This window comes from Gadus macrocephalus, chromosome 8 (assembly GCF_031168955.1).
Source record: "Gadus macrocephalus chromosome 8, ASM3116895v1".
In the NCBI taxonomy this organism is placed as follows: Eukaryota; Metazoa; Chordata; class Actinopteri; order Gadiformes; family Gadidae; genus Gadus; species Gadus macrocephalus.
Genome location: NC_082389.1, coordinates 21,678,609 through 21,706,427, shown reverse-complemented (window position 1 = coordinate 21,706,427; position 27,819 = coordinate 21,678,609). Strand labels below are relative to the sequence as shown.

General features: G+C 45.3%; 2 protein-coding genes across 4 annotated transcripts; one reads left to right on the top strand and one right to left on the bottom strand.

The window, feature by feature from the left end:
• Positions 1–4,954: 4,954 nt before the first annotated feature.
• LOC132463678 (uncharacterized) lies at positions 4,955–14,611 on the top strand. Its single transcript, XM_060059976.1, has 4 exons — positions 4,955–5,740; positions 5,949–6,990; positions 7,783–8,028; positions 14,488–14,611. Exons 1-4 carry the CDS (start codon positions 5,539–5,541, stop codon positions 14,606–14,608), a joined length of 1,611 nt encoding a protein of 536 aa, XP_059915959.1. The 5' UTR covers positions 4,955–5,538; the 3' UTR covers positions 14,609–14,611.
• Positions 14,612–24,882: 10,271 nt separating this feature from the next.
• Positions 24,883–27,504, bottom strand: LOC132463610 (uncharacterized). Of its 3 annotated transcripts, none has more exons than XM_060059892.1 (2): positions 26,013–27,504; positions 24,883–25,929 (listed from the first exon to the last, which is right to left on the bottom strand). In XM_060059892.1, the coding sequence occupies exon 1, from the start codon at positions 27,406–27,408 to the stop codon at positions 26,221–26,223; it is 1,188 nt and encodes a 395-aa protein (XP_059915875.1). In that variant the 5' UTR covers positions 27,409–27,504; the 3' UTR covers positions 24,883–25,929; positions 26,013–26,220. The 3 variants fall into 3 exon arrangements, with proteins under 3 accessions (XP_059915875.1, XP_059915876.1, XP_059915873.1); XM_060059893.1 differs by having other exon boundaries at positions 24,883–25,925; XM_060059890.1 differs by having other exon boundaries at positions 24,884–25,933.
• Between the last annotated feature and the right edge of the window lie 315 nt (positions 27,505–27,819).

Sequence of the window (27,819 nt, the reverse complement as noted above, 5' to 3'; positions counted from 1 at the left end):
CTGGTTCTGTGTCTGTTGGGAGTTGTACTGGGGCTGTGACTGACTTGGTGACAGGTTGTACTGGGGCTGATGCTGGGAGGTATATTGGGGCTGTGATCGGTGTTGTGGGGTAGTGTACTGGGGCTGTCGGGGGGTGTATTGGGGCTGCAATTGACGTTGTGGGGGTTGGTATGGGACCTGCTGTTGGAGGGGGCACTGAGGCTGCAGCTGGGGTTGTTGGGGCGTGGACTGGGGCTGCTGCATAGACTCTCTGATCTGGCACATTTCAGCTTTAAGGTCTCTCAGTACAGCCATCTCGGACCTCATCTCTTCGAGCTGTAAGGCAACTGTAGGGGGCAATTTAACGTTTGAGTTTTGTTGACCAGGTGACTTGTCACTCTTTTCCATAGGAGTGTCGCTCGACTGGACTGCGTGGATAGTAGCAGGCCGTGGCTGTCCCAATAATTTCTTCTTATTCTGCCTCTCTGTCTCATAGGCACACGCTGTGTTCATCCTCTCCAGTAACAGTTCATCAGAGATGTCAGTCTGTTCAAGATAGGGCTGGAGATCACGTTTTATATTGTCATTTTGCAGACCGGTTAACACAGTGTGCAGGAACATGTTTTGTACTAGACCTGGGTCATATTTGAGGCCTGACTCATCTTCCTGTGAGGCAAACAAGATCTTCTGTCTCAGGTCAAAGGTACGAATGAGGAAGTTCTGTGGCGTTTCTTTGATGCCCTGCACTTCAGAGGTCAGCTGCTTATAGAGCTCAGTAGCACTTTTCTCTTGATAGTGGGAACGGAGTATTCTCCTTAGAGTGGGGAGGGTCAGGTTAGCTTTCCCCTCTAAATAACTACGAAGCCCCATGCCAGGAATGATTGACCTTATTACTGCATCTACTATCTCGAGTTCTGGTACCCCTTTATTTCGACCATGTTCAATTTGGCGGGCCAGACTTGAAAAGGTCAGACGATCTTTCTGCCCAGGCTCTCCGATCTGGCCAGCTATTTTAAAATCCTTATGCCATGGGGTAGGGGGATAACTGTGGGGTGTGCTCTGAGTTAACACGCTGTTAGGGGCTGGGATTTGTATTTCTCTGGTGTCTGACTTTTCTTTCTCACTCTGTTTCTGTGTGGCAGCCAACTGTAGCTGCAAGGCCTCAATCTCTTTCCGTATCCTATCCTCTTCTCGCTCCTTTTTCCTCTGTTCCTCTTGTAAATCCGCTTCCTGTGTCTGTTGCTGTGCTAGGTTGGCAGCTGCCAGGAGCTCAGTCATTTTGTCTTTACAGAGGAGTAAGTCAGTCATTCCGTCATCCTCTTGCTTTTCAAGCTCCTCTCTCTGCATGTGATCTGAAACTAACTTAATGAGAGCTCTTCGACTTTTACCAGTCACATGCTGAAGTGCTCCTCCTGCTATACATAAAAAGTCACATAGCTCTACCAGAGCATCTCGGGGTAGCTCACATAGCTCTCTGAATATTTCTACCTGTAGTTGTTCCACTTCCGATGACGCCATCTCTGTGCCAGGTGGTTGTGAACGATGTGGAGTGATACCTCTTCACCCGTTGAACGTAGCCGCAGCTCTCCTGGTATGTAGCAATACCTCAGATTGGCTGCCCACTGCTCACTGATGATCGGGTTACCACTGTAGCAGTTCACCACGGTGCTCAGGATGACTGGGTTGGTTAAAAGAGACGTGTGACGGCAGGGGACTTCTGTAGCTAGAAGTGGAACCACGCTGCACACATCCCGGACGAGCCCCCAAAATGTAGCACCCCTGTAAAAGGGTTGAAATTATCATTAAATGAATTATCAGTCGACGCTGTGTCTCTTCTTCATGACATGAATTGATCTTTTTATATAACAAATTCACCATGGCAATAACACATTCACAATAATCAATTTCACATTCTTCCATATACATTCACAATTATTTAGCAGCATCAAGTCAACAACACTACTGTAATAACCCGGTTTCCATTATATCATCAACTATTCCAAAATAACATTCATCAGAAAATATCCATAGCCGCAATTAAATCAACTGTACCAAGTACCAGTGATTCTATAACTCTGGCATCATACTCACGAACATTAGTAAAGGCACTAGCCCATTAAAGAAGGCACTTAAGTATAGGTTCAACACTGCAAGTGTTACAATACCAGAACAAAATAATTAAGTGCAGCAAATGTTCTTAAATGCAATGCTACATCATGTATTGTTCCATTTTTACTGTAATATTATAAATGCGTTACTCATCAAACTGTTTTTATCCCTTTTAACCCCAAGTTATTCTATTTATATTTTACATGACCACTTTATTCTTTAAAGAATTGCTCACTCTTTTAAATGCAACAGTGCTTTTAGCTTCCACTTGACAAATGTATTTAGCTTGTAGCATACTCATGACCTTCACATTGTACTTATACAACAACCAAAATGGATTAAATGCATGTAAACCAGGCCTACACGCCATGCAGCGACGCACCACACTGTATTGTGAAAGTTGGCGCCGGCCACCATGTGGTTCTCAAACAATTATCTTTTGAGCTGAATAAACCCTCTAACATGACCATTTCAAAATGCTGATGCACTTCAATACATTCCGCATTATACCCAACACATATATAATCGACCGTGAGCCATCTGTTATCAGTATTTACCTGTAAAAGGGTTGAAATTATCATTAAATGAATTATCAGTCGACGCTGTGTCTCTTCTTCATGACATGAATTGATCTGAAGAGCAAACACACTGCGCCCCCTACAGACCTGATGCAGACCAGAACAATTGATCGCCGGCTCACCAAAATACACTTCACTGGACGATAGATTAATCATGTACTGTTTTAGACCATAGAGTCCTGTAAACTGTTAGAAAACAAAGTCACATTGATACACAAAATAGGGAAATAATGAGAATGGCTTATAACCAAAATAAACACATTAAATAAATACCTTTGACTCAAAATAATAGCTTGTAAACCGTCAATCAATATTATTATAAAAATCAAAATATATTCAGCCTACTACATATGCTGCAACAGGTTTGCAACCCTCTGTTGTTAACGTCTATCAGGATGTTAAGGATGGGGAGGGAGTTCAAAGTAATCTGCTGTTAAAAACTGAGCCTTCCTCGGTTGGTTTGATGCTATACCAAGATGCGTATGAGTTCGTTAACCCTCTTGGATCAGGGAAAAAAAAACACAAAGTGTTAGCTGTTTACTCAACTCTGACTGACATTTTACCTCACAATAGATCCACTATAGATCAGATGCAGCTTGTCCTTCTTTGCAGGGAGAAGGACTTTAAGTACTTTGGGATGAACAAAGTTTTTGAACCACTCATCAAGGACCTCAAAGTCCTGGAGGAGAGAGGTATTGTGCTAAGTGAAGGCAATGTTGTAAAAGGCACTTTGGTTGCAATTTCAGGAGACAACTTGGGATCCCATGGCATTGTTTTTTTTTTAGAACATTTCAGTAGGGCTGATCGTTTCTGTCGCTACTGTGAGGTAGACAGAGATACATTTATGAAAGAAGCACATTTGTGTGGTATCACAAGAACAGTACAAGCCTACAAAAGTAATTTGCAACACCTAAAAACAAGTGGCACTGACCCAGTCTGCGGCATCAAGTCTGACTCTCCTTTCAACCAACTAACACATTTCCATGTTTGCCAGCCTGGCCTTCCACCATGCCTTGGCCATGACTTGTTTGAGGGTATTGTCTCTTATGACCATGCTTTGTTTATTGGTCATTTAGTCAAGGAGAAGCATTTTACTTACCTGCAGTTAAATCGGTGTAAGAACCAATTCAAATACCAAGGAAATGATGGCAAGGACAAGCCTGCTGACCTCTCTGCTGGAGGCGAGAGATTAAGTGGGCATGCAGTTCAAAACTGGTGCTTTCTTAGATTGCTACCTCTATTGATAGGTGACAGGATTAAAGATCCTGCTGACAACAAGGTATGGCAGCTCATTTTGCAGCTGAGAGAGATAGTGGAACTTGTCTGTGCACCAGCCATTACAGCAGGCCAAGTAGCATATCTGAAAGTCATCATTGAAGAGTACATATGGTACAGGAAACAGCTCTTCCCTGGTCATCCCCTGAAACCCAAGCACCATTATTTATGCCACTATCCAGAGCTCATCCTTCACTTTGGCCCACTTATCCGCCTGTGGACTCTAAGGTTTGAAAGCAAACACACTTTTTTTCAAGCAGTGTGCCAGAAAATTACACAACTTTAAAAGTATTTGCCAGACTCTTGCAGAGAGACACCAACTTCTGCAAGCCTATCTTAGTGCAGGCAAACTTTTCCCTCCAATTATCCAAGTAGGAAAGGGCACAGAGTTGTATGTAAAAGATTACAATGACAAGATCAGGGCATCTCTTGCCAGTTATGAGTTTGAGTCACAGTCTGCACTGGCTTGTAACAATGTCACAGTGAAAGGCACAGTGTACAAAAAAGGGATGATGGTTTTGCTTGGGAGCAACGATGAAGAACTTAATGTTGGGAAAATTAACCTTGTCGTTGTTCTCCAGGATTCTGTGCACTTTGTAATGGAGAAACACACTTTCGTGAAGTTGAGAGACATGGGCATCTACTGTGAATTAGGAGTAGTTGAAGAGGATTATGTTTGCATCAAGCATGAAGATTTGCATGACTACTATCCTCTTCCAGCTTACAGAGTTAATCACCTTTCACTTATTGCTCTCCACCATTCATTTTTAGAGACGGTTTAAACCAGGGAAGCATAGAAATGAAATTTCTTGGCCGAAATCGAAAATATTGAAAGTTATTGAGGAGTCGTGTCTGCAGGAGCTACTGATAATGCTTACTTACAATTGTTATCTGCCCTTGTTTATTGTTAATCATTTGTAAATAAATATTAAACATTAAGTAAATTTAGTAAATTTGTTTGGGGGATTCACACAGTCATTTGATCTGCTGTTGGGTAAGGAGAGTGCAATAATAATAATGTATTTGATTTATATAGCGCTTTTCTCACAATCAGTCCTTGGTTACCTCCAACATAGGTTTGCAACGGTGCTGGTATTTTTTTATGGCCTTGTGTTTTTGAGTTCTGCTCCCCTGGTAGGTTTAGTCAGCGGGTTCTGTTTAGGGAAACCGTTGTGCTCTCAACAATAGCGTGGTGGTGAAAGTGGGCAGAGCTCTATCTAGTAGAGCTCAGGAACACCTCAGTGGCTCCGGGGGGTCGCTGGTTTGTCCAGTTGCCTTTCCTACCCACTGATTTTGTGTGTATAATAACCATTCGCAAGTAACCACTTGAAGACTAGGGTGGAGTTAGATAGTTTGTGGTTGAGATAGATGGGGGATTGAACTCTGTTTTCTTTTGGGCCATTTTTTTAAGTTGGACCAGGCACTGTCCAGACCAGACTGTCCTCTTCTTTTTGTTAAGTGAACAGAATGGGATCTTTAGTAGAGGAGTTTATTGAGGCTCCTTCAGAGGAGTTATTGGATAATGTACCAAGGAACAGTTATTAAAGCTGGCAGAACACTTTAATATTGATTTGATTCTGGCTTGTTATTTTAGAGAATGGATCGGGAAGACGTGAAGGAAGAAATTGTTTCATTTTTACCGGGCCTCTCTCTTGAAACCCTGACTTCCCTGCTGGGAGTGTTGGAAGAGCTTGGCGTGGAGAGCAGGGCAGACCTTGCCTTTGTAGAAGCGAAGGATCTGGAGAAGTACCTCAGACCAATCCAGTGTCGCAGACTGCTGAACGGCATTAAGAATAAAGGTAAATCCAACTATGACACTGCCATGTTTTTTATTCTTTTTATAGTTGAATCGTTAAAATAGCTTAAGACTTCAGGGGTTCTAGAGGTGGTTAGAGTGTCCCCCTAGAGGCTCAGTCCTCTTCACAGCAGACCTGGATTTGAATCCGACCCGGATCTACTTCTTGCTGTACCTCTGTATCTATAATAATTTTCCTTTCTCACTTCTAGATCTTCCACCAGTTGAAGTAGAAGATCATGTTGCTGTCGAATCTCCACCCCTCACAAGTACTCCCTTGTCAAGTTCCGAAATAACTTCAAACTCTTCCTTTTCATCATCCACCATGCCTGGCAGGCCATGGTATACTGACTTCCGGGTCCGATGGGAAGAGATGCCAGCAGCTATTGGCAAAGCGACGGCAGATGAAAAAAGGCCATCACCAGGGGACAGAAGAGACATGATAAAGACAGTGGTGGACCAAATGTTAGTGCATGAGCAAAACCCAACAAGAGCAACATGCCACACGATCGCCCGGATGATTGTGAGAGACTGGCCAAAAAGCTTTGCCGATGTCGGACAAAAGGGAGATATGCTGGGAGACGGCTGCTACTCCCTTTTGCAACAAATAAAAACAAGAGTTGAATACAAAAATAGGAACCAAACTCTTCAAACTCGGCGACGCAGGCAGCGCAGGCCCTCCAATGTGGCGGCAGAGGGGGCAATCGCAATGGCCAGAGGCCCAGTAGACCAGTACGGTTGTGTACGGTGGTGTCCGGAAGAACTTCCTGCTGGAGAGACGGAGGCAACCTTGGAAGAAAAAAAACAACAACTACTGAACATCTACGCAGAGGGAGGGATGGGAGGGGCAGAAACGGCTGAACATCTGATGGAGAAGACCTACATCACCCAGCGCCAGTTCATAAACAGGGTGCCTGCACCAGCCATTGCTGAGATAAAGGAGGATTGGCCATTCCTATTCTCGCAGAGAGGCCTTTTCTCCCACTTCAGTCTGCTGACGGATGTCTCCATACAAACAAAGTATGAAGAGGCTATGAACAGCAAGGGCAGTACCATCATTCGCTTTTGCCAGCAGCTCAACCGTTCAGGGATCAAGGACGTCCTCGCTAAATACGAGCCAGAGGCGTCAGACAAGGCTGCATGTGTCCTTCTGCTACTGATGGCATATTTCAAAGAACCGAAGAATGCCATCATGCTTGAGGCTGATGTAAGTTGTTTAAAAAAGAAAAAAGCAGGTTGTGATTGTATTAGACAGTAATATTATGTTATCTTTCGCACTTGTATACATTTACCAGTAATCACATTCATTCACATGTTGACACAACGTGTAGTCGGTGATTCTGGAGAACGTTTGGGGGGGGGGGGGGGCAGCGCACACACAGGTAGCGGATCATGAGGATATTTTCACTGATTTTGACAACAAGCGTTCTCAGGAATTGTTGACTTGAATCAGTGGGACCAGTGGAACGTCTTATGCACCATGTTGAATCTTTGCTACAATATACTGTATGAATGTAACATTCACTTCTTACTTTACTTTATATTTCTAGCTGTAATAAATGTACCATGTGTTTTTTAAATAAACAAAAGCCGCTACACAATATTTTGACAGAACATGCTGATCAGTGATCTAACCTGTTTTTCCAATAGTGTTGCTTGTCTCGATCTTTTCGATTCAGCATCTTTCAACAGCAGTGCCGGTAGTTGGTGTAAAGTCGATGGTTTTAGAGATTACAGATTGCTTTAATGCAGCATTCAAGGGTAGTGTATTGACTTAGATTTGCTCTGGAACTGTGAACCAAATCTTGGAGACTTAAAAATGGGGAGAGCAAAGAAGGGCATAATGGTTTGAGTTGTGCAATAGACAATTAATTACATCAGTAACAATGATGCTTAACGGTGTTTTGTGCACCCAACAGAGTCTTCAAGGCAGCGCTGCCTGGTTAAGGTTAGGGCCTTCCAGGCAGTGCTGCCTTGCAGACTCTGTCAGGGGCACAACACCATCGAGCATCAGTAAGTGGGTAACAATTTGTGAAAACATTCAAGGTTACTGAAACTTCTTTCCTTGCTCATTGCACCCAACTTCTTTACAATAGCGCTTTATGTGTGTTCATTGTTCTTTTCAGGTGACATGATGAAGCCAACCGCATGGATGCTCAGCATTGAACAGAAGGTTGTGGTGGGACCACACCACTCCTTCAGCAACGGAATAGCTGCAATGTTTGCAAGCTATTATTGCTTCAACCTGCAGTATCCTGAGGAGGGCTCCTCCACTTTGGAGTTTATCCAAAGGTATTTTAACTTTCAAATGAACATTGCAGGGTTTCCCACAGTGCTTTCTAGTTAAAGGTGAAGTAAGCGGAAAGGTCAGTTTAGCTAACTTCCTGACACTGAATGCAGTTAGCTGTCCCCTCCCTCGTCCCTAAGTCACCACATTAATGCACTGCGGTCTTCAAGCAGCGAGTTATCTAGAACCATCTCAGGTCCATAAGTGTGATAAACATGATAAAAACCATCAAAACAGACATTGGGAAGGTTTTTTTACCTACTCCGCCATTGTAGTCGCTTAAAGATCTATCGCTCTAGGCGTGCACCGTCAGTGAGACGTGCCGGTTTGTAGCGTTCTGTCTTCTGATTGGATATCAGTTGTGGGATCCCCGAAAAGTTTATTTGCCGATTATATTGCAGAGCAGGTGACTGAGAGATCAGAGTTATGAAACGCGCACACTATATAAGTGATCACTGTATGAATATAGAGCGATTTAACACGTATATTAACGTAAATAAATCGCTTACTTCAAGGCTATACAGTTGAACCAAAAAATGTGAATTTACTTTAAAAATGGTCTTTCATCTCTATGATGAACAGCAGCCTCTAGTGGTTGATAATATCACTGTGCCTGTGACATCTTTGGTTTAAAGGTCCCATGACATGAAAATCTCAATTTATGAGGTTTTCTAACATAAATATGAGTTCCCCTAGCCTGCCTATGGTCCCCCAGTGGCTAAAACTTGCGTTTGGTGTAAAACGAGCACTAGCTGTTCTGCTCGCCTTTGAAAAAACGGAGGCTCAAGCGCGCTGATTTGGAAATCTGTGCTCATGACGTCATGAGGAATCTCAGCTCCTCCCCTTACTCTGCCTGGCCCGCCCAGAGACGTTGGCCCGCCAATGAGACTCGACCGTGCGAGCGCCACATGTGTGTGTGTGAATACACACACTGTAACGCAAGTGTTTCTTGTCGGTTCTTTGACGTGTCTTGTATTTCCACAACGAGACTGTCGTGGGGGTTATCTAAGCCATGGTTGAGAAGGAATTGGGGGAAAGGAACTTTGGTTTGACTCGCTGAAGTACATGAACTGCGACATGCCGCTGGTTGCCGCGAGGCACCATCGCCCGGCAGCGGGCAGCCGGCCGCAGGCAGCGCGCGGTTCAGTCGACTTTAGGTTGATGTGGAAGAACCAGAGACGTCGCAGAACCCGACAAAGTCGTTTGTGATTCATAATATCGTCTGGAGGCGCACACAATATGTTATATGATATAGATATCTATGTATTATATGATATTATTTAGATATAGAGCTCCAGGACTGTAACGCAAGTGTTGTACACTTCCTTGTTATTTGGATAACCGTTCTGCTGTTGGTGTGATGGCGCATAACATCGTATGTATGTATCTAGGCAACAAACGGAGAGGACGCTGGCGCTGTCTGTTCGCCGCTTTTCCAAGCAATTTTTGGGCCAATTTTGGCCAATTTTACTTAAAAAGTGATTTTTTGTTGACATATTATCTCTACTTGGTTCCCTGCAAGCTACATCAGCGACGAAAAGCAAGCTTATGGACTGTCTTTAGTTGTTCCAGTGTTATTGTGTTATTGTGAAGAGCCGTGTAGCTCACTTGTTATTTTGGTTTCCCTAGTAACGGCTAAAAACAACGGCTAAAAACAAGTAGCCGATGTGACATTTTCCTGGTCACTGCTGGCGTTTTTTTTTTTTTTTTTCGGCGATCCTGGTGAGGAATATGCCCTGGTCAACCTGCTAAGCTGTCTCTACTGTCTCGTGGATTTTCTGCACTGCCTCCCAGCTCTTCCCCAGATGCGTCGGGTCCGTACCTAGCTGCTAACAGGCAAACATCACTCAACATCAGGTTCGATGTTGACGTACTTCGCCCCACAGCTGCTGAAGTACAACAATCGCTCCATCCCACCCTGTATTTCCACCATTAAGCAGCTAGGACTATTGCGTAGACCTCGATATATCCACAGAGGCTCAGGGAGAAACTTTATTTATGGTCAGCCTGCCGGCTTCATCACATCCATTAGGTCCGCTGAGACGGCTGAGGGCAAAAGACGTAACATCGCGAGATCCCCGCACTCCCGGCTGGATAGATTTCATGGAGTGGATTCCAACCTGCGCGAAGTGGATTTTAAGGCTCTGCGACCTGTACAGAGAATAACTCCACAGTCACTGGTTAAATTTGAACTTTTCAACACTCAATCCTTGAATAATAAATCCAGCTTGATTGAAGAGCATATCAGGGAAAAAGGACTTGACTTCATGTGTCTAACAGAAACCTGGCACCAGCCAGAGGTTTACTCTGCCCTAAACGAAGCCTGTCCCCCAGGCTACAGTTACTTGGAGGCAGCCCACAGAACTGGACGCGGTGGTGGCCTAGCTGTCATCCACAAACAGGACCTGGAGTTGTCCCCCATGGTGCTGCCTACAACTTCCTCCTTTGAATGTCTTGCATTCACATTCAAGCCCCCCCATCCCATGACTGTTCTACTCATATACAGGCCCCCTAAACCCAACTCTGCTTTCATCCCGGAAATGTCTGATCTCCTCACAACACTCTGTACTACCTCTGCCAATACCATCATTCTGGGTGATTTAAATATTCATGTTGACACCCCCTCATGCCAGCCCGCTGCTGATTTTCTTCAGCTGCTAGACTCCCTCAACCTACAACAACATGTTGATGCCCCCACACACTCCAGAGGACACACAATTGACCTGGTCATCTCAAACTCCGCCCCCATCAGCAACCTACAGGTCTATGATCTTGGCGTCTCGGATCACAGAGTTGTGTCAATGGAGCTCCCTTTTCCTTCCTCCCACACCAAACCAAAGCGGCAGATCCACTTCAGGAATGTGAAAAATATCAACATGGATGCCCTGGCCCTGGACCTTCAACATCTCTCCTCTGGCTCAACTGACTCCCTCTCTGTTGCTGACTCAGTGGACTTATACAACCAGTCCCTGAGCAGTCTCCTGGATCTCCACGCCCCCTTAACATCGAGGTCAGTCTCCTTCTCGCGCTCCGCACCCTGGTACACCAGTGAACTACGTACAATGAAGGCTGCTGGGCGTGTCCTTGAGCGGCGACTCAAGGCCTCTGGTCTGACCGTTCACAAACAGGCATACAGGGAACACAGGAGGGCATATGCTGAAGCCCTGAATAATGCACGGTCCAGGTTCTATTCCGCAATAATCAACAATAGCCCTGGTAACTCCAAACAGCTCTTTTCAACTGTCCATCACCTTCTCAAACCCCCTTTACCATCCCAATCTGATGTCACCACGGAGAGGTGCAACATGCACATCAACTTTTTTAAACAAAAAGTGAATAACATCCGCTCACACCTCTCCATCACTACTGCCCTGCCCCTTCAAACTGCTGACCCACCGATTGACTCTGTCCAGACCCTCTGCTCCTTCTCCAGCATCACAAAGGAAGAGGTGGAGGACGTCATCAGGAAAATGAAGCCATCCACCTGTGCACTAGACCCCTTCCCTACAGCTCTGCTGAAGGCCAACATCTCTGCTGTCTCTCCACTCATCACCAATATCATTAACCACTCCCTCCTGGCCGGCCATATCCCATCTGCATTAAAAACTGCTGTCATCAGACCAACATTAAAAAAACCTACCCTTGATCCAGAAGTCCTCTCCAACTACAGGCCCATCTCAAATCTCCCATTTCTGTCAAAAGTTCTGGAAAAAACAGTTGCAGCACAACTCCAGGATCACCTCATACAACATCACTTGTTTGAAAAATTCCAGTCTGGTTTCCGCTATGGCCACAGTACAGAAACAGCCTTGGTCAGGGTCACAAATGACCTCCTGATGGCAGCAGACACCGGCTCCCCATCTCTCCTTATCCTCCTGGACTTAACAGCTGCTTTTGATACGGTTGACCACAATATTCTCCTTCACCGCCTGCAATACACCATTGGACTATCAGGAAATGTAAAGAACTGGTTCACCTCGTACCTCACTGACAGAACTGAGCACGTTGCCCTGGGCAAAGCAAAATTACACACCAACAACGTCACCTGCACCCCCAGGGCTCGGTGTTGGGCCCCACACTGTTCTCACTGTACATGCTCCCCCTGGGTAGTGTCATTAGCAGGCATGGCTTGTCTTACCACTGCTATGCTGATGATACACAGCTCTACATCAGGACAACCCCCACTTCTTCTGCCCCTCTGCCAACATCCACACTGACCACCTGCCTGGAGGAGATAGAGGCGTGGATGAAGCTCAACTTCCTACAACTTAACAGCCATAAAACGGAAGCCATCCTTGTTGGCACGCCACATCAGCTCTGCTCCCCCACCATCACCAATATCACCTTCTCTGGCAAAAACGTCCCCCTTTCCACATCCGTCACCAACCTCGGTGTTAAAATGGACCCACAACTTAATTTTGACACCCACATCAAACACCTCTGTAAGACAGCTTTATACCACCTCAGGAACATCGCCAAACTCCGCCAATCACTCACCCTGGCTGATGCAAAGAAGCTCGTCCATGCCTTTGTCTCCTCCAGGTTGGACTACTGCAATGCACTCCTCATTGGGATCCCTGGCAAGAGCATCCAGAGGCTCCAATACATTCAAAACAGTGCTGCCAGGGTCCTGATGAGGGTGCGCAAGCATGACCACATCACCCCCATCCTGAAATCACTGCACTGGCTCCCTGTCTCACTCAGAATTGAGTACAAGGTCTCCCTCCTCACCCACCAGTGCCTTCACGGACTTGCCCCCCTCTACCTTCAGGAACTCCTCACCCCCCCGACAAACTCACGTACACTCCGTTCAGGATCCACTCACACCCTCCAAACCCGACATACGAAGCTGTGCACCATGGGTGATCGGGCCTTTTCTGCTGCTGCCCCTAGACTATGGAACGCCCTCCCTGACCACCTGAGGGCTCCACAGACTACAGCTCTTTTTAAACGGAACCTCAAAACCCATCTCTTTAAAAGAGCATTTAGCTAAACTTTCTTTGAGGTTCCCCCTTTTTTAATAGTCTTTTGGTATTTTTTTCTCTGAAGCACTTTGAGATTCTTGAATATAAAGTGCAGTATAAATAAAATTTATTATTATTATTATTAACACGTCTGGTATTTCTACAACGAGACTCGTATTGGGGGTTATCTCAGCCAAGGTTGAGAATGAATTGGGGGGAAGGAACTTTGGCTTTGACTCCCTCAAGAACATGAACCACGACATGGAGGAGAAAGGGATTGTTGGCGGCGAATGTCTCCCGCTTGAGCCCCGCTGAGGGACCACCGCCGGAGGCGGAGGTGCATAAGCGCTGCCCGGCAAAGATCCCTTTCTCCTCCTTGTCGTGGTTCATGTTCTTGAGGGAGTCAAAGCCAAAGTTCCTTCCCCCAATTCATTCTCAACCTTGGCTGAGATAACCCCCAATACGAGTCTCGTTGTAGAAATACCAGATACGAGAGTCCGACGTCACACCAACAGCAGAACGGTTATCCAAATAACAAGGAAGTGTACAACACTTGCGTTACAGTCCTGGAGCTCTATATCTAAATAATATCATATACATAGATATCTATATCATATAACATATTGTGTGCGCCTGCAGACGATATTATGAATCACAAACGACTTTGTCGGGTTCTGCGACGTCTCTGGTTCTTCCACTTTCAAATCAACCTGAAGTCGACTGAACCGCGCGCTGCCTGCTGCCGGCTGCCCGCTGCCGGGCGATGGTGCCTCGCGGCAACCGGCGGCATGTCGCAGTTCATGTACTTCAGCGAGTCAAATCAAAGTTCCTTTCCCCCAATTCCTTCTCAACCATGGCTCAGATAACCCCCACGACAGTCTCGTTGTGGAAATACAAGACACGTCAAAGAACCGACAAGAAACACTTGCGTTACAGTGTGTGTATTCACATTGATGTGGACGTTGAAGAACCAGGAACGTCGGAGAACCCAACGCGGTCGTTTGAGATTCATAATATCGGCTCACACAGCTTTTGGCCGTGATAATATATATTATATGATATAGATATCTGTGTAGGCTATATGATAATATTTAGATATAGAGCTCCAGGACTCCCGTGTGTTCTAGAATATTTACAGAACACGGCTAAAGGCTGTGTGCGGCTCGCCATTGCGATACATCCACTGTAAACAGAGCGCATGGTGGCTGCAAGCTGCTCAGGGCCACACCCCCACCCTCCTCCTTGACACGCCCACCGAAACAGCGCATTTGGGGGAAGCTCAATGTGCGACTGGCTCGGAGTGGCTGTAACTCTGCACCACGGCTGAATTTAGGGAACGTCTTTGAATACTGTGTTAGTTGCCCACTAATACCTATATTAAAGAATACATAAAATAGCATGTCATGGGACCTTTAAGGTATACTGCATCTGTCTTGGAAAAAAGTATGCAATCTATAAATCTATGTAAAACTGAAAGTTGTTTTCTTCTTTTATTTACAGGTGCTTCTTGAGCATCAATCCAGAGAGGGGCTCCAAAGCCAAGAAAAAGCGCGGGTTGATGAACCCACATGTGAGCACACTCTTGAGGAAGATATTGGACTTCGAATGGATTTCAATGTAGGGTGAAATGAGGGGAAAAACGGTCTGTCTAGTTACTGGACCAGATGAAATGAGACGGAGAGGTAATAAAGTCTGTCGGCACGAGGACCTTGGATTTATTAAGTAAAGTGGCAACGGTTATACAGAGTCATAAAGCGTGAGAGATCGAATATGTCTAAGTCCCTAATCAGCGCTGATGGTTCGTCCAGAGCTTCGCCTCCGTGGAAGGTCTGCTTCAGAAGAAGATCAAGAGTCCCAGTGTGATACAGTCTTATGCTGTATCCTCCTCTCGATGAGGTGTGTGCGTTTGAGGTGTGTGTGGTTCTGTGTGTTTTTGCTTGACCTTGGCTCCCAGGCCCTGGTACACGCATGTGTATCTTCTTGTGTTCCTCCTAACGGGGAGAGTCAAAAATGTCTCCTGTGTGATAAATTAAAACAGGGGAGTGCCCCCCCGAAGTGTCTCTTGTGTGATAATTTAATGTGGCTCTCAGGCCCTGGTATGGGCAGGTGTATCTCTTGGTTCCTCCTAACGGGGGAGAGCTCTCAAAATGTCTCCTGTGTGATAAATTAATGTGGCTCTCCCGTTCTTGAGGATGACTGTTGCATTGTCTGAGTGTCTACCATTTGCCTGGGAAATGGGGCCTTCGGCTCTGGCCTTGACCTGACTATATTATCATGTTTGTGTTATGTGTTCGTGGGGTTAGTTAGCTATATTTGTAATGTACATGTGATGTACTCAGCAGGTTATTTTTCCCAACATATCCCCCTCAAGTCGTCGCAAGACGACTTTTACTCATTAGGGGTACGAGGGATAGGACTCCAGCGCGGGACTACCATTAGAAATAACAGAAGGAAGGCAAAATGATCATAAAAACAAACAACCATGAGCATGGGACTAAAACAACTCGCTGGACCGGGTGTATGGGGAACCACGTGGGAGAAACGCTACCCATGCTCCAGACATGGGTATGCCATACACACCCCACCTAGGGGGTGGCATCCACCCCTGCCTTACATCGCGAGCAGACAATACCAACAATACCGGCAGCAGATAACACACAAAAAACAACAACCAACAACAAAGCTGGCCACACAACAAAACCAACACCAAACCATAATAATAACAAAATGCAACAATAAAACAAACTCCAAACAATAACAGTATCAGCAAAAAGCAACAATAAGACTAACAGTAAACAATAACAATAACAAAAATGCAACAATCACACAGACACTACACAATAACAATCACAGGAAAGAAATGCAACCATGGAACGTGTCCCTAAATAATAATAATAATATCAGAAAGATATGAGGTACACAACGAATGGCAATCCCCCTCAACCCATCCCTAGATGACCACACACTAAGGATGTGAGGAGGAGTTAACTGGTCGTGTAACAATAAGCAATCACACGCATGGGGTATCCAGGGTAGGCCCGGGGCACGGGAACAACTGAAACCACGGAATAGTCCTGAGCGTCATCATGGGCAGGTGGTCGCAAGGCGCCACCTGAGCATTAGACCCTTTTATTCAACTGCGCTCAGGACCTCATCTGATAAACGGGCAATCAAGGCCCCTGGAATCTCGCCCGTGTGTATCCCCGAGCTCCATCTAGTGGGACAGCGATATAAACAACAACATTTGCGTTCCCGGCGTCGGTTGCGTAGACGCGGGCATAGATATGGGAGCGGCTAAAAACAGTGAAGCGTACAGAAGCGAATACAGCCAGGGGCGCCCTCAAGCCTTAAGGGAACGGGCCGCAGCCCCTGGTACCGGAACGCAGATCCCTGGTCCGGGCGACGTGGGTGCATCAGGTGGGAGGGGGGTGGTGCCGTTGGCGGGGACGGGAATGGGGCAGCCCACCTGGAGAGGTTACTAGCACGTCACAGGCGGGGGGGAGGGGGGTGTGGTGGTGGGGTTTCAGCATACGGTGGTGGAAACAGGACGCCGGGGCCGTGCACCTGGAGAGGCCACTAGCACTCACGGGTAGATGTCCGGCTCGGCGGGGACACAGTCGATGGCTGGGGTTGGGAGTGTGTAGGGGAGCTCATACTCAAAGTCAAAGGTTGCAGGGTGAGGGAGGCCATACTCACAGTCAAAGTTTGCAGGCGCTATCTGGTCGTCCAGGGGAAACTGGTCCGGGAAATCCAGCAGGGGCATGAGGGGGGCTGCTTCGGAGTAGGGAGGGGGCTGTTGTTTCTCCTTTTCGAGGGCCGTGGTGATGAGGCATGAGCAGAGGGTGCGGGCGCAGGGGATGCAGCAACACCCGCAGCAGACCACAATCCCGACAAAGCAAGCCAGGGATGACAGGACGGCCATGAGAAGGCCCTTCCACTTGCCGAACCTGTCAGTCATCCATTTCTCCATGGGGTTGTCGACCCCAGAGTCCTCTGCCATCTGGACGGAAAGAGCTCGAAGGCCGGCCAGGGCCCTTGTCACTGACCCGTCAGGGGCCGTGTTGTTGGGATAAAAGTACAACATGTTGTCCTTATCATCCCACACACCCCTCCTTGCCCTGCCAATAGCATATCTATATCTATATAGTCCCTTGACCTTATCCGTGGAAAAATTGACAAACCGTTGCTGATTATAGTATATATTATTTATCCAATCAACATTTTTGTTAATAGTGGACCACCAAAACAGGACTGATTCAAACCCTGCAGAAATTTGATTGCATCATTCTTGGGTAGTTCGTCGGCTCCGGGCGTGTCTGCATCTGGCTCCTCCTCTGGCCCTGGAACTTTGTGTTTCTCTTGCTGGAATTACAAACTTATGTACAACAGTTAGATGTTCAAACATATTTTCCTTAATTCTATTTCTAATTACTCTAATGGAAGTCCCTTTTGGGATCCTTGAATGTTAGGTGAATGCATGGGTCGACCCTTAAGCATTTCATGCGGGGTTAGATGTGTCGTTCTGTTAGTTTTCATGCGATAACTCATTAGTGCCAGTGGTAGTGCATCAATTCAATTTAGTGCTTGCACAAATGTTGTTAATTTTTTGTCTTGAGCGTCCCATTCACTCTTTCCACCATACCTTGTGGTTGAGGATTGGGGCGTAATCTAGTCTTTATTTGACATGCAAATGTTGAATCACTTGAGGGTTCTCTGAATAAACGTTTTGTCTGAGCTTATTTCTGACGGAGTTCCAAACCTTGTCATGACTTCTCTAGTCCGAAACTTGATTACTGTAGCCGCACTTGGGTCTTTTGATGGGACTGCTTCTACCCATCTGTTGAACACTGTTTTGTTTTGTTTTATATTGCACACTCATTTAGCTGGATGTCAATCATTGTTTGCAAGTACGGTGAAAAACAAAACAAAAAAAAACAGAAAAAAACAACAACTTGTTTTCTTAATATATATATATAAAACCAGTATGTCCAAAATCAAAGCCCAATATGGGTGGGTTTACCATCAGCCGCCTGAAACCACGCTGTTCCAAAGTCATGCACTAATCCGAAAAACGTACATGTGTTAGTGGGCTTCTATACCACAAAGGTAAAATAAAATAAAATAAAACGCGACATGCCCCGTTCCAAGACCACCTCTGCTGCCAGAGCTGACATATCTGACTCCTGTTCCTCCTCCACCTTACACCCCACCCGGCACTTCCCATGATTGTTGCAGCTCGTCACTTCATGATCAAGTGAGCCAGTGCCCACAGCGACTCTGCCAAGTAATCGTGACTGTGCCTGCCTTAGGTCGTCCCGGGTGTCAAGGTGGGATCTTACCCGTCGTTGGCTAACTAGCCTTCCATACTGGCTCGCTGCAGGATGCCGTACCTGGAATACAATCAACCCCCACCCATATGGTAGTATAGATCGCAAAGTGGAGGGATGGAGACAGAGTCTTCAGCCCCATCTGCCCTATGCAGCCAAGCGTGTGTGTAATGGATACACATCAGGGGGACTATAAGACAAAAGGTAATTTATCAGAGTTAAAATTATTAAACTGTTGCAGCAGCAGTAGTGGCATTTGAAAGGTAAACCCACTACTTCCGAATCCAAATTGACAACATAGCATGTAGGACCCCTTCCCAAGAGATGTGGCGTCAATCCACCTGTCATCCTTGACCAAAGAGATACACCCCATATTTTAATAGGTGTAGTCCTACTTGTACAGTTTATCAAGATTACTTTATTGTATTATTATTCTCCTTCTTTAATCATATCCATATTTATTCAATTATTCTTTCCTGTGTGAAAATAATATGAATCACTTAGTTAATAGCAACACCTTCTTTAGTCCAATTGCATTAGATTATCATCACTGTTGTCCTAGTAAAGTATCAACGTTATTGTCCTTATAACCTCCTCATGAACTTTGATGTTCTTCATCCTGAATGATAACTGTGTCAGGATGTTCATCATCCTGAATAAAAAACAAAACTAAAACTAAACTTAAAGAAAAACAAATTAGCCATAATGTGAATATCCCCTGCGTGTCTCCCTGTGATTCTCTCCCTCCTTCAGGAGAACACACTCTCTCTCCCTCCTCAGTACGGGGTGCTGTTTGGTGCAAGACAACAGATAAGGGTGTCTCCCTCCCACGTTGGGTGCGGCCATAACGCCTTGAAAGCGAGCGTGCTCTGGGGGCTGGGTGTGAGAGAAACCATGGGTAGTTCCTTTTCTCGGCCAGCAGAGGGGTTGTTCAGGTGAAACCTATGGACAGAGACTACAAGGAACTTCAAACATGGCAGACAGGGAACTACAAATTTATCAAAGCCTGAAAACTCAACAGAGCTCTACCTGCATTCCTTGGATATGTGGTATTTTATGGCGTATGGCCACCACACGCTTTCAGTTGAACACACTCTATTTCCTTTCTCTGTACTGTGTGTTAGTGTGTCTCTCTGTACTGCCTGAATGGTGTAGCTCGACAAATGGGGGGGAAATGTGTTCTCTCTCTCTCACCCTTCCTCACTCCCCTTAGGGTCAAGCAGCAGCTAGGACCGTTAACAGATAAGCCTGGAATGCAACATCCTCAACTCTCCATCATGGAACAAGGCCTAATAACTATCTCTCACACACAAAAAGATCCTTCTGTCCCTTCATTCACAAATAACTTTTCACTTTATTATATATAACTTAATACTGCTCCCCCTTTCCAAATTTATATATACACAAAACTACGAAGCTGACCACCGAAATTGGTACAGGCCTCGTCAGGCCGAACCAAAACACCCTCACAGGTTCTAACTTCCATACAATTCTAGGGAGGGGAACTACAACATGAGGTGGAGTAGAGGACTTCAAATATGGTGGACGGGGACCGCAAATGTATCGAATGGGAGGACTACACATATGGGGAAGGGGATTACACTCTGGGCCTGAAAACCATACAGAGTCCCTTCTCGTGGTCCTGAAACAACTGTTCATTGTTAGAAAAACACGCACTCTATCGCTACCTCCAACTGTCTAGAGGGAAAATGGTCCCTCTCGATCGTCCTCCGACTTTAGCTCTCCTTGCTATCTCTCCTTGCTATCTCTCTCGCTCCCTCTCACACAAACACACACACACACACACACACACACACACACACACACACACACACACACCTAAACAGACCTTTCTCATTCTGTCTCCTCCAAACACACACACAGAAACATCACCTCTTGCGTACACGCGCACAGAGACGCACACAGCCTTTCTCACTCTGTCTCCTCTAAACGCACACACAGAGACATATCAACAGACTTCTCTTATTCTGTCTCCCGCAGACGCACACAGAAACATATCAACAGACCTCTCATTCTGTCTCTCGCAGACGCACACATAGAATCGCTCAGAGTCTTTCTCTCTCTCTTTCTGACACACATGCACAGGGAGTCTGGACAGAGATATATGCCCAGCCGCTCATACCTTACTAGTGAGGGGCAACGGGTGTCTACTATTCCCGTCCGCTGTGGTCAATGCAATTATCCGTCTGCTACCGCACCCACAATCATCAGACACGCCAAAATAGCGTTCAGCATAACAAAGCAAGCAAGCGTTGCACACAGCCGGGTTATCATTGATTTATTTATTTCTATATTTAGCCGGTTCACACATACGCTTGCTTTCTTTCTTTCTCTCTCTCTGGGCCTCTTACACACACACACAGCCACTCTGTCTCTCTCTCTCACGCGCATACACACTGTCTCTCTGGTCGTGAAGGTGGGGGGTCTCTGCTATCCCTAGTCTGCGTCAGTTCAGGTGTCTGTCCGTCAGTCCCCGCATATGCAATGAATATATGGCCAAGAAATCGTTGTGCTTCTTCGGGCACCTCAGATTCACTTATCAAGGGCGGCGAGCCTTAGGTCTCGAGGGTATTCTTTCACCATGCAACAAGCCTAGTTTATCTTATTCTCATTTTACCTTTTTTCCTCTGGGTTCCACTCATGGCCCAGGCATCCATTACTTGGCCATCGGTAGTCTTGTATCACTATGCCCGATTCTTATAGGCCCTAGGTCTCGAGGGTATTCTTTCACCAAGCAAAGAGCCTAGTTTATCTTATTCTCATTTTACCTTTTTTTCCTCTGGGTTCCACTCATGGCCCAGGCATCCATTACTTGGCCATCGGTAGTCTTGTATCACTATGCCCGATTCTTATAGGCCCTAGGTCTCGAGGGTATTCTTTCACCATGCAACGAGCCTAGTTTATCTTATTCTCATTTTACCTTTTTTCCTCTGGGTTCCACTCATGGCCCAGGCATCCATTACTTGGCCATCGGTAGTCTTGTATCACTATGCCCGATTCTTATAGGCCCTAGGTCTCGAGGGTATTCTTTCACCATGCAACGAGCCTAGTTTATCTTATTCTCATTTTACCTTTTTTCCTCTGGGTTCCACTCATGGCCCAGGCATCCATTACTTGGCCATCGGTAGTCTTGTATCACTATGCCCGATTCTTATAGGCCCTAGGTCTCGAGGGTATTCTTTCACCATGCAACGAGCCTAGTTTATCTTATTCTCATTTTACCTTTTTTCCTCTGGGTTCCACTCATGGCCCAGGCATCCATTACTTGGCCATCGGTAGTCTTGTATCACTATGCCCGATTCTTATAGGCCCTAGGTCTCGAGGGTATTCTTTCACCATGCAACGAGCCTAGTTTATCTTATTCTCATTTTACCTTTTTTCCTCTGGGTTCCACTCATGGCCCAGGCATCCATTACTTGGCCATCGGTAGTCTTGTATCACTATGCCCGATTCTTATAGGCCCTAGGTCTCGAGGGTATTCTTTCACCATGCAACGAGCCTAGTTTATCTTATTCTCATTTTACCTTTTTTCCTCTGGGTTCCACTCATGGCCCAGGCATCCATTACTTGGCCATCGGTAGTCTTGTATCACTATGCCCGATTCTTATAGGCCCTAGGTCTCGAGGGTATTCTTTCACCATGCAACGAGCCTAGTTTATCTTATTCTCATTTTACCTTTTTTCCTCTGGGTTCCACTCATGGCCCAGGCATCCATTACTTGGCTATCGGTAGTCTTGTATCACTATGCCCGATTCTTATAGGCCCTATGGTCTCGAGGGTATTCTTTCACCATGCAACGAGCCGATATTCGATGTGTCACGCGTTCAGGGTCAATCGGGTTTATGGGGAAATGCTGGGATACAGTCCTTTTCGTCCCCACGAGATATCCCGTAGCGAACCGCTCTCACAGTCTCACCTCCTAATGTGGTTCCTATATAACTATGCAGAGTTTGGATTTTATCAACAGGTTCTGCCTACCTTTTGTTGGGCGTACGCGAGGTGAGACTGCAGGAATCGGTCCGGTGCTCCGGGGTCCCGAGGTCGTGCCGCTCTCCGTCTCTCGTTTCCCAGTTGCGGTTCAATTCAGAAAAGATCACGTCGGGGTCACCAAATTGAGGGGAAAAACGGTCTGTCTAGTTACTGGACCAGATGAAATGAGACGGAGAGGTAATAAAGTCTGTCGGCACGAGGACCTTGGATTTATTAAGTAAAGTGGCAACGGTTATGCAGAGTCATAAAGCGTGAGAGATCGAATATGTCTAAGTCCCTAATCAGCGCTGATGGTTCGTCCAGAGCTTCGCCTCCGTGGAAGGTCTGCTTCAGAAGAAGATCAAGAGTCCCAGTGTGATACAGTCTTATGCTGTATCCTCCTCTCGATGAGGTGTGTGCGTTTGAGGTGTGTGTGGTTCTGTGTGTTTTTGCTTGACCTTGGCTCCCAGGCCCTGGTACACGCATGTGTATCTTCTTGTGTTCCTCCTAACGGGGAGAGTCAAAAATGTCTCCTGTGTGATAAATTAAAACGGGGGAGTGCCCCCCCGAAGTGTCTCTTGTGTGATAATTTAATGTGGCTCTCAGGCCCTGGTATGGGCAGGTGTATCTCTTGGTTCCTCCTAACGGGGGAGAGCTCTCAAAATGTCTCCTGTGTGATAAATTAATGTGGCTCTCCCGTTCTTGAGGATGACTGTTGCATTGTCTGAGTGTCTACCATTTGCCTGGGAAATGGGGCCTTCGGCTCTGGCCTTGACCTGACTATATTATCATGTTTGTGTTATGTGTTCGTTGGGTTAGTTAGCTATATTTGTAATGTACATGTGATGTACTCAGCAGGTTATTTTTCCCAACAGAAATGTGCCGTGACGTCAGCGTTACCAGAGAAACCGTTTTCACCAGTTTACGAATTACCAAAACAGTTGTGTTTTCGAAAGATTCCTCCCTGGGAGGGGGTTTCAAAAGTTCGCGGTTTCAAGCCTGCGTTTTCTGTTGTTTTCTGTTCTGTAATTTTTCCTATAAGTAGAAATGGGTCTGGGGTTGTTATTGGTTAAATGTATTAATGTTGATTCATTGTTTAATTAAATGTTGAATTGAACAAATTGCATGTTTTCTTTGTTTTCCTTTTACTTTGGATGCATGTGTATGAAGTTACAGTATATTGCATGCAGGATATCCCTATATCACAGTAATTCCATGGGAAAGGCAACTGTGAAGTTACAATAAATTACTGGCTACCTAATTGCATTAATTTCACAGTGAAAATGTAAAAATACAGCCATTTAGTGTAATGTATGTACCGCAAGTTACTGTTATAACACAGCTGCATATTGCTAAATCACAGCATTTTAATGGGTATGACAACTGTGAAGATACAGTATGCAGTTGTACTTTTATTGTAATTAGCTGTGATTTATCTACTGTAAATTACTGTGAAGATGGAACAAATTACTGTGAACTATTTAATGTAAATTACTGTGAAAATAGAACAAATTACTGTGAACTTTTTACTGTTAATTACTGTGAAATTATAACTAATTACTGTGAACTATTTAATGTAAATTACTGTGAAAATATAACTAATTACTGTGAACTATTTAATGTAAATGACTGTGAAAATAGAACTACTGTGAACTATTTATTGTAAATTACTGTGAAAATATGTAAAGTAAATTACTGTAAAAGTACTGTGAAAGTAATGCAATTTATAGCCAGTAATTTACTGTAAATTTACAGGGTTTTTTTTAACAGTGAATCTATTGGGAAGGGAAATCGAAGCCAGTATATCCAAAACCAAAGGTTGATATTGGTGGGTTTTACCATCAGCCGCCTTGAAACCACGCCGTTACCAAGTCATGCACTAAACCGAAAAGATTTCATGCGTCAGCAGGCCTTCATACCTCAACTGTCAAATAAAACGCAACATGCCCTGTCCCAATACCACCACCTCTGCTTCTGGGGCTGCCATATCTGACTCCTGTACCCCCTCCACCTTTGACCAGCCGGCTCTTCCTAAGATGGTTGCAGTTTGTCACTTCATGATCAAGTGAGCCAGTGCTCACAGTGACTGCCAAGTAATCGTGACTGTGCCTGTTTTAGGTTGTCCCGGGCTTCAAGGTGAGATCTTACCCGTCGTTGGCTAACCAGCCTTCCATACTGGCTAGTGCAGGATGCCGTGCCTGGGATACAATCAATCCCCACCCATAAGGTGGTTTTGACCGCAAAGTGGAGGGATGGAGACAGAGTCTTCAATCACAATTGCCCATGCAGCCAAGGCAGTGCGTAATGGACACACAAGAGCAGCTACAACAACAACAACAACTAAAATTTGACCCTGTGTGTGCGGGGGGTATATGATGGGGTGAATCTAAAGGTAATTCATCAGAGTTAAAAATATATTATCAAATGTTAACATTTTATAAAAGTGTTGCAGCAGCAGTCGTGGCATTTGAAAGGCAAACCCACCACTTCTGAATGTAAATTGAGAATCTAGCATGCAGGATTCCTTCCCAGCAGATGTAGCGTTAATCCACCTATTGTCCTATACTCGCTATTTAAATTGGGCGATCTAATCTTATTATATTCTACCTGTTGTTTCGTCTGAAGTAAGCTTTTGGTACCCCTTCGAGTATTCCATCAAGCTAAGTAGGAGAGGATTCTCCCCTGCCTCTGTGGCCCTAACACACACGTGAGAGCAGGCCCAAACACACACCCTTTTTTTATTGTATTTTACTTATTTATTTTTAAATGACATTTGTCATTGTGGACAACATGAATTCATAAATTTGATTAATACTTTATCGTACTCATTTAGTCTAATCTTTAAGTATTGCCGATTATTATTTCTAGATTGTACGACCACTTTTAATAAATGTCCATTATCATCGTAATTCCTTAGGAAACATTTTATTTGTGTTGTTATCTTGCCGCCTAGACCTCGTCAGGTCCAAACACCAAAACAACATCCACCTATCCACTGCGGAGTCCAAGGTTTGGGTAAGCTGAGCTCCTCTTTTGAGGAGTGCAACTGTGTTTACCCTGAATTCTTTTAATAAGAATCCCCAGCGCTGGTAGCCCCCTGGACTTCTGTGGACGAGCGGTGTGCATGTTATTGACAGTATTAAACGCTAATTGTTCATTTTATGGAGTCTAGATAATTACCCTTAAAACCTGTTATTACCTCGTAGCTCTAATACTTAGATACTGGGCTCTCCATTGATTTATCAACTCTGGGTTGGGCCCTACCATCTCTCTCTGTGTCCTTTACATTAAACTCATCACATCCAGAATCCTCTCAATCCTCTCCCTTACCCAACATGCTGTATCCCTCTGAACCAACACAGTGTTTCACCAATTGCTCTGTGTACCAAGATCTATTGATTCATATCACATGGTACCACAACGCTATGGAGAGTCTCAAAGGTTGTCGCGACACACAGAACCACAGAGTCACCGATCCCAGTGGTGGTTCTATGATTTCCCTAAAACAGGGGCCATTAAGGGGCCACAGGTTATATCGAAGGACCAAGTAGTACAGAGTACATCCAATCACAAATGTAATCTATTCAGCACAATGCAAATCCATTCTCTCTCTCTCTCTCTCTCTCTCTCTCTCTCTCTCTCTCTCTCTCTCTCTCTCTCTCTCTCTCTCTCTCTCGCTCTCTCTCTCTCTCTCTCTCTCTCTCTCACTCTGAAAATAAGAATTCTCCGATTGTCATCCTTGGAGCTGCAATAGGTATTGACTGTGTGTGTCCCGAGAAACCTATAGTTTTGGTGAATTTTCCGACCATAAGGAGGTGAGAGGCATATTTTGAACCTACACAAGTGTAAGTGGCTCCAGTGTAGGCCATCATTGGTGGGCCTCCCCCTGTGAATTCTCTGGGCACCCCTAGTATCCCTATCCCATAAAGGGACCCGCCTGTCCCTGGTTGCCGTTACCTTGTGCTCGCTGTGGTGGAAAGGGGTTAATTAAACAATTTTTCTTACTATGTCCTTCCTGGTTGCACCCATAACATATTAAAGGACCGCTGCGTTGTCCTTGAGATCCGTGTTGTTGATTGTTTCTAAACTGACCTTGGGGCCCCTCATTCCGATTCTTCCTATTTTTATTTGTGGGGTTCCCATAATTATGGATGTGAACATGTGTAATGGGTGGATTAGGTGACTGTTGGCTCTGAGGCTGTTCTATTGGGGGAGAGAATGCCTGCTGTCCATTGATTAGAATAGGATAATTTCCTGGGAGAGTGTCGGGTGCCTTTCTTTCTCTATGTGATCTCCTGGTTTTCTCCTGTGTTTCGAGCGCCAGGGGGCCTTGTAATGCTGTACTACAGCAAGGCTCCTCCAACGCTTGATCCACACGGGAACTCTCTCCCCCATTACTCTCACTCCTTTTTTTCTGCCTCCTCTGACTCTTCGTTCTCTTCTTTGTGTTCTTTCCTCTCCTTTTAATTCTCGAAGAAAGCCCTTTGTAATTTTGCTCAGTAGTATTCCCATCTTCCTCCACATGCTCATCACCACTATTCTTATCTTCGTCCTTGCTTTCACTAGAACTAGTTTCAGTATCGTCACACTCTTCTCCTGCATTTCTAATCCCCTCATAACAGTCCATGTGTATGGGTGCGCCCCTCCTTCCCTGTGTGTTACATTGCTTATCCTCCTCATCTAGTGTGACCTCCCCTTTAATTGCTACCATGCCTTTTAACAATGGATAGACTGACACTGGTTTGTACAGCGGTGGCTCAACCTTCAGAGGCAATGGTTGAGCCTTTTTGTTATTAGCTATTTTTTCTCCCGCCACTCTCTGTAATGTTCGACATCTCTCTCCTTCCTCTAGGAACAAAGCTAGTACTAACTTTTCCCTGTCCCTCTTCGCCAAGGCCGTTTTTCCACTTCTGTTATCTATGTAATTCCTTATCACTACCTCCATGTCCCTATACATTATTGGATCAAAAGTCCCTCCCATGGGCCATATAGTGCCTGGTCCTTCTGTCCTTTCTTCCCATTTCTCAGAGATCTTTTTCATCTCACCTTTGAGCAATAGACGGTCTCTACTCAAAATCTCCGCAGCCGTCGGTACTATATTCATATTCTCTCTAGGTGTATAAACACTATTTTTAATGCAATTTATTTGAGTTTATTCAACTCGTTAGACAATTTATTTTATTATCTCTAAGCTAAAAATGTGCACGTGCGTTGCTCTCTCTGTTGATTGGGATGTGCGTCCCAGCTATCCTCTGCTCCTAGGCCCCCACCCTTTCTGGCCACAGGCTAAGAGAACACACCCCTAGATAAGGTTTCGCCCACTTGTTCCAGACAAGTTATTTATTCTCTGACTGTCTTATTAATGACAGGATAAACTAAAAACAAAACGGATTGTAAAAGCCTCCGAGGTAACTTAATCCTAACACAACTTAAATACAGAAGGAAACAGTTTATACAACGTGTAAAAGTGTATCGAAAAAACGGCCGAATTTGTTTGCACAAGATATTGACTTGA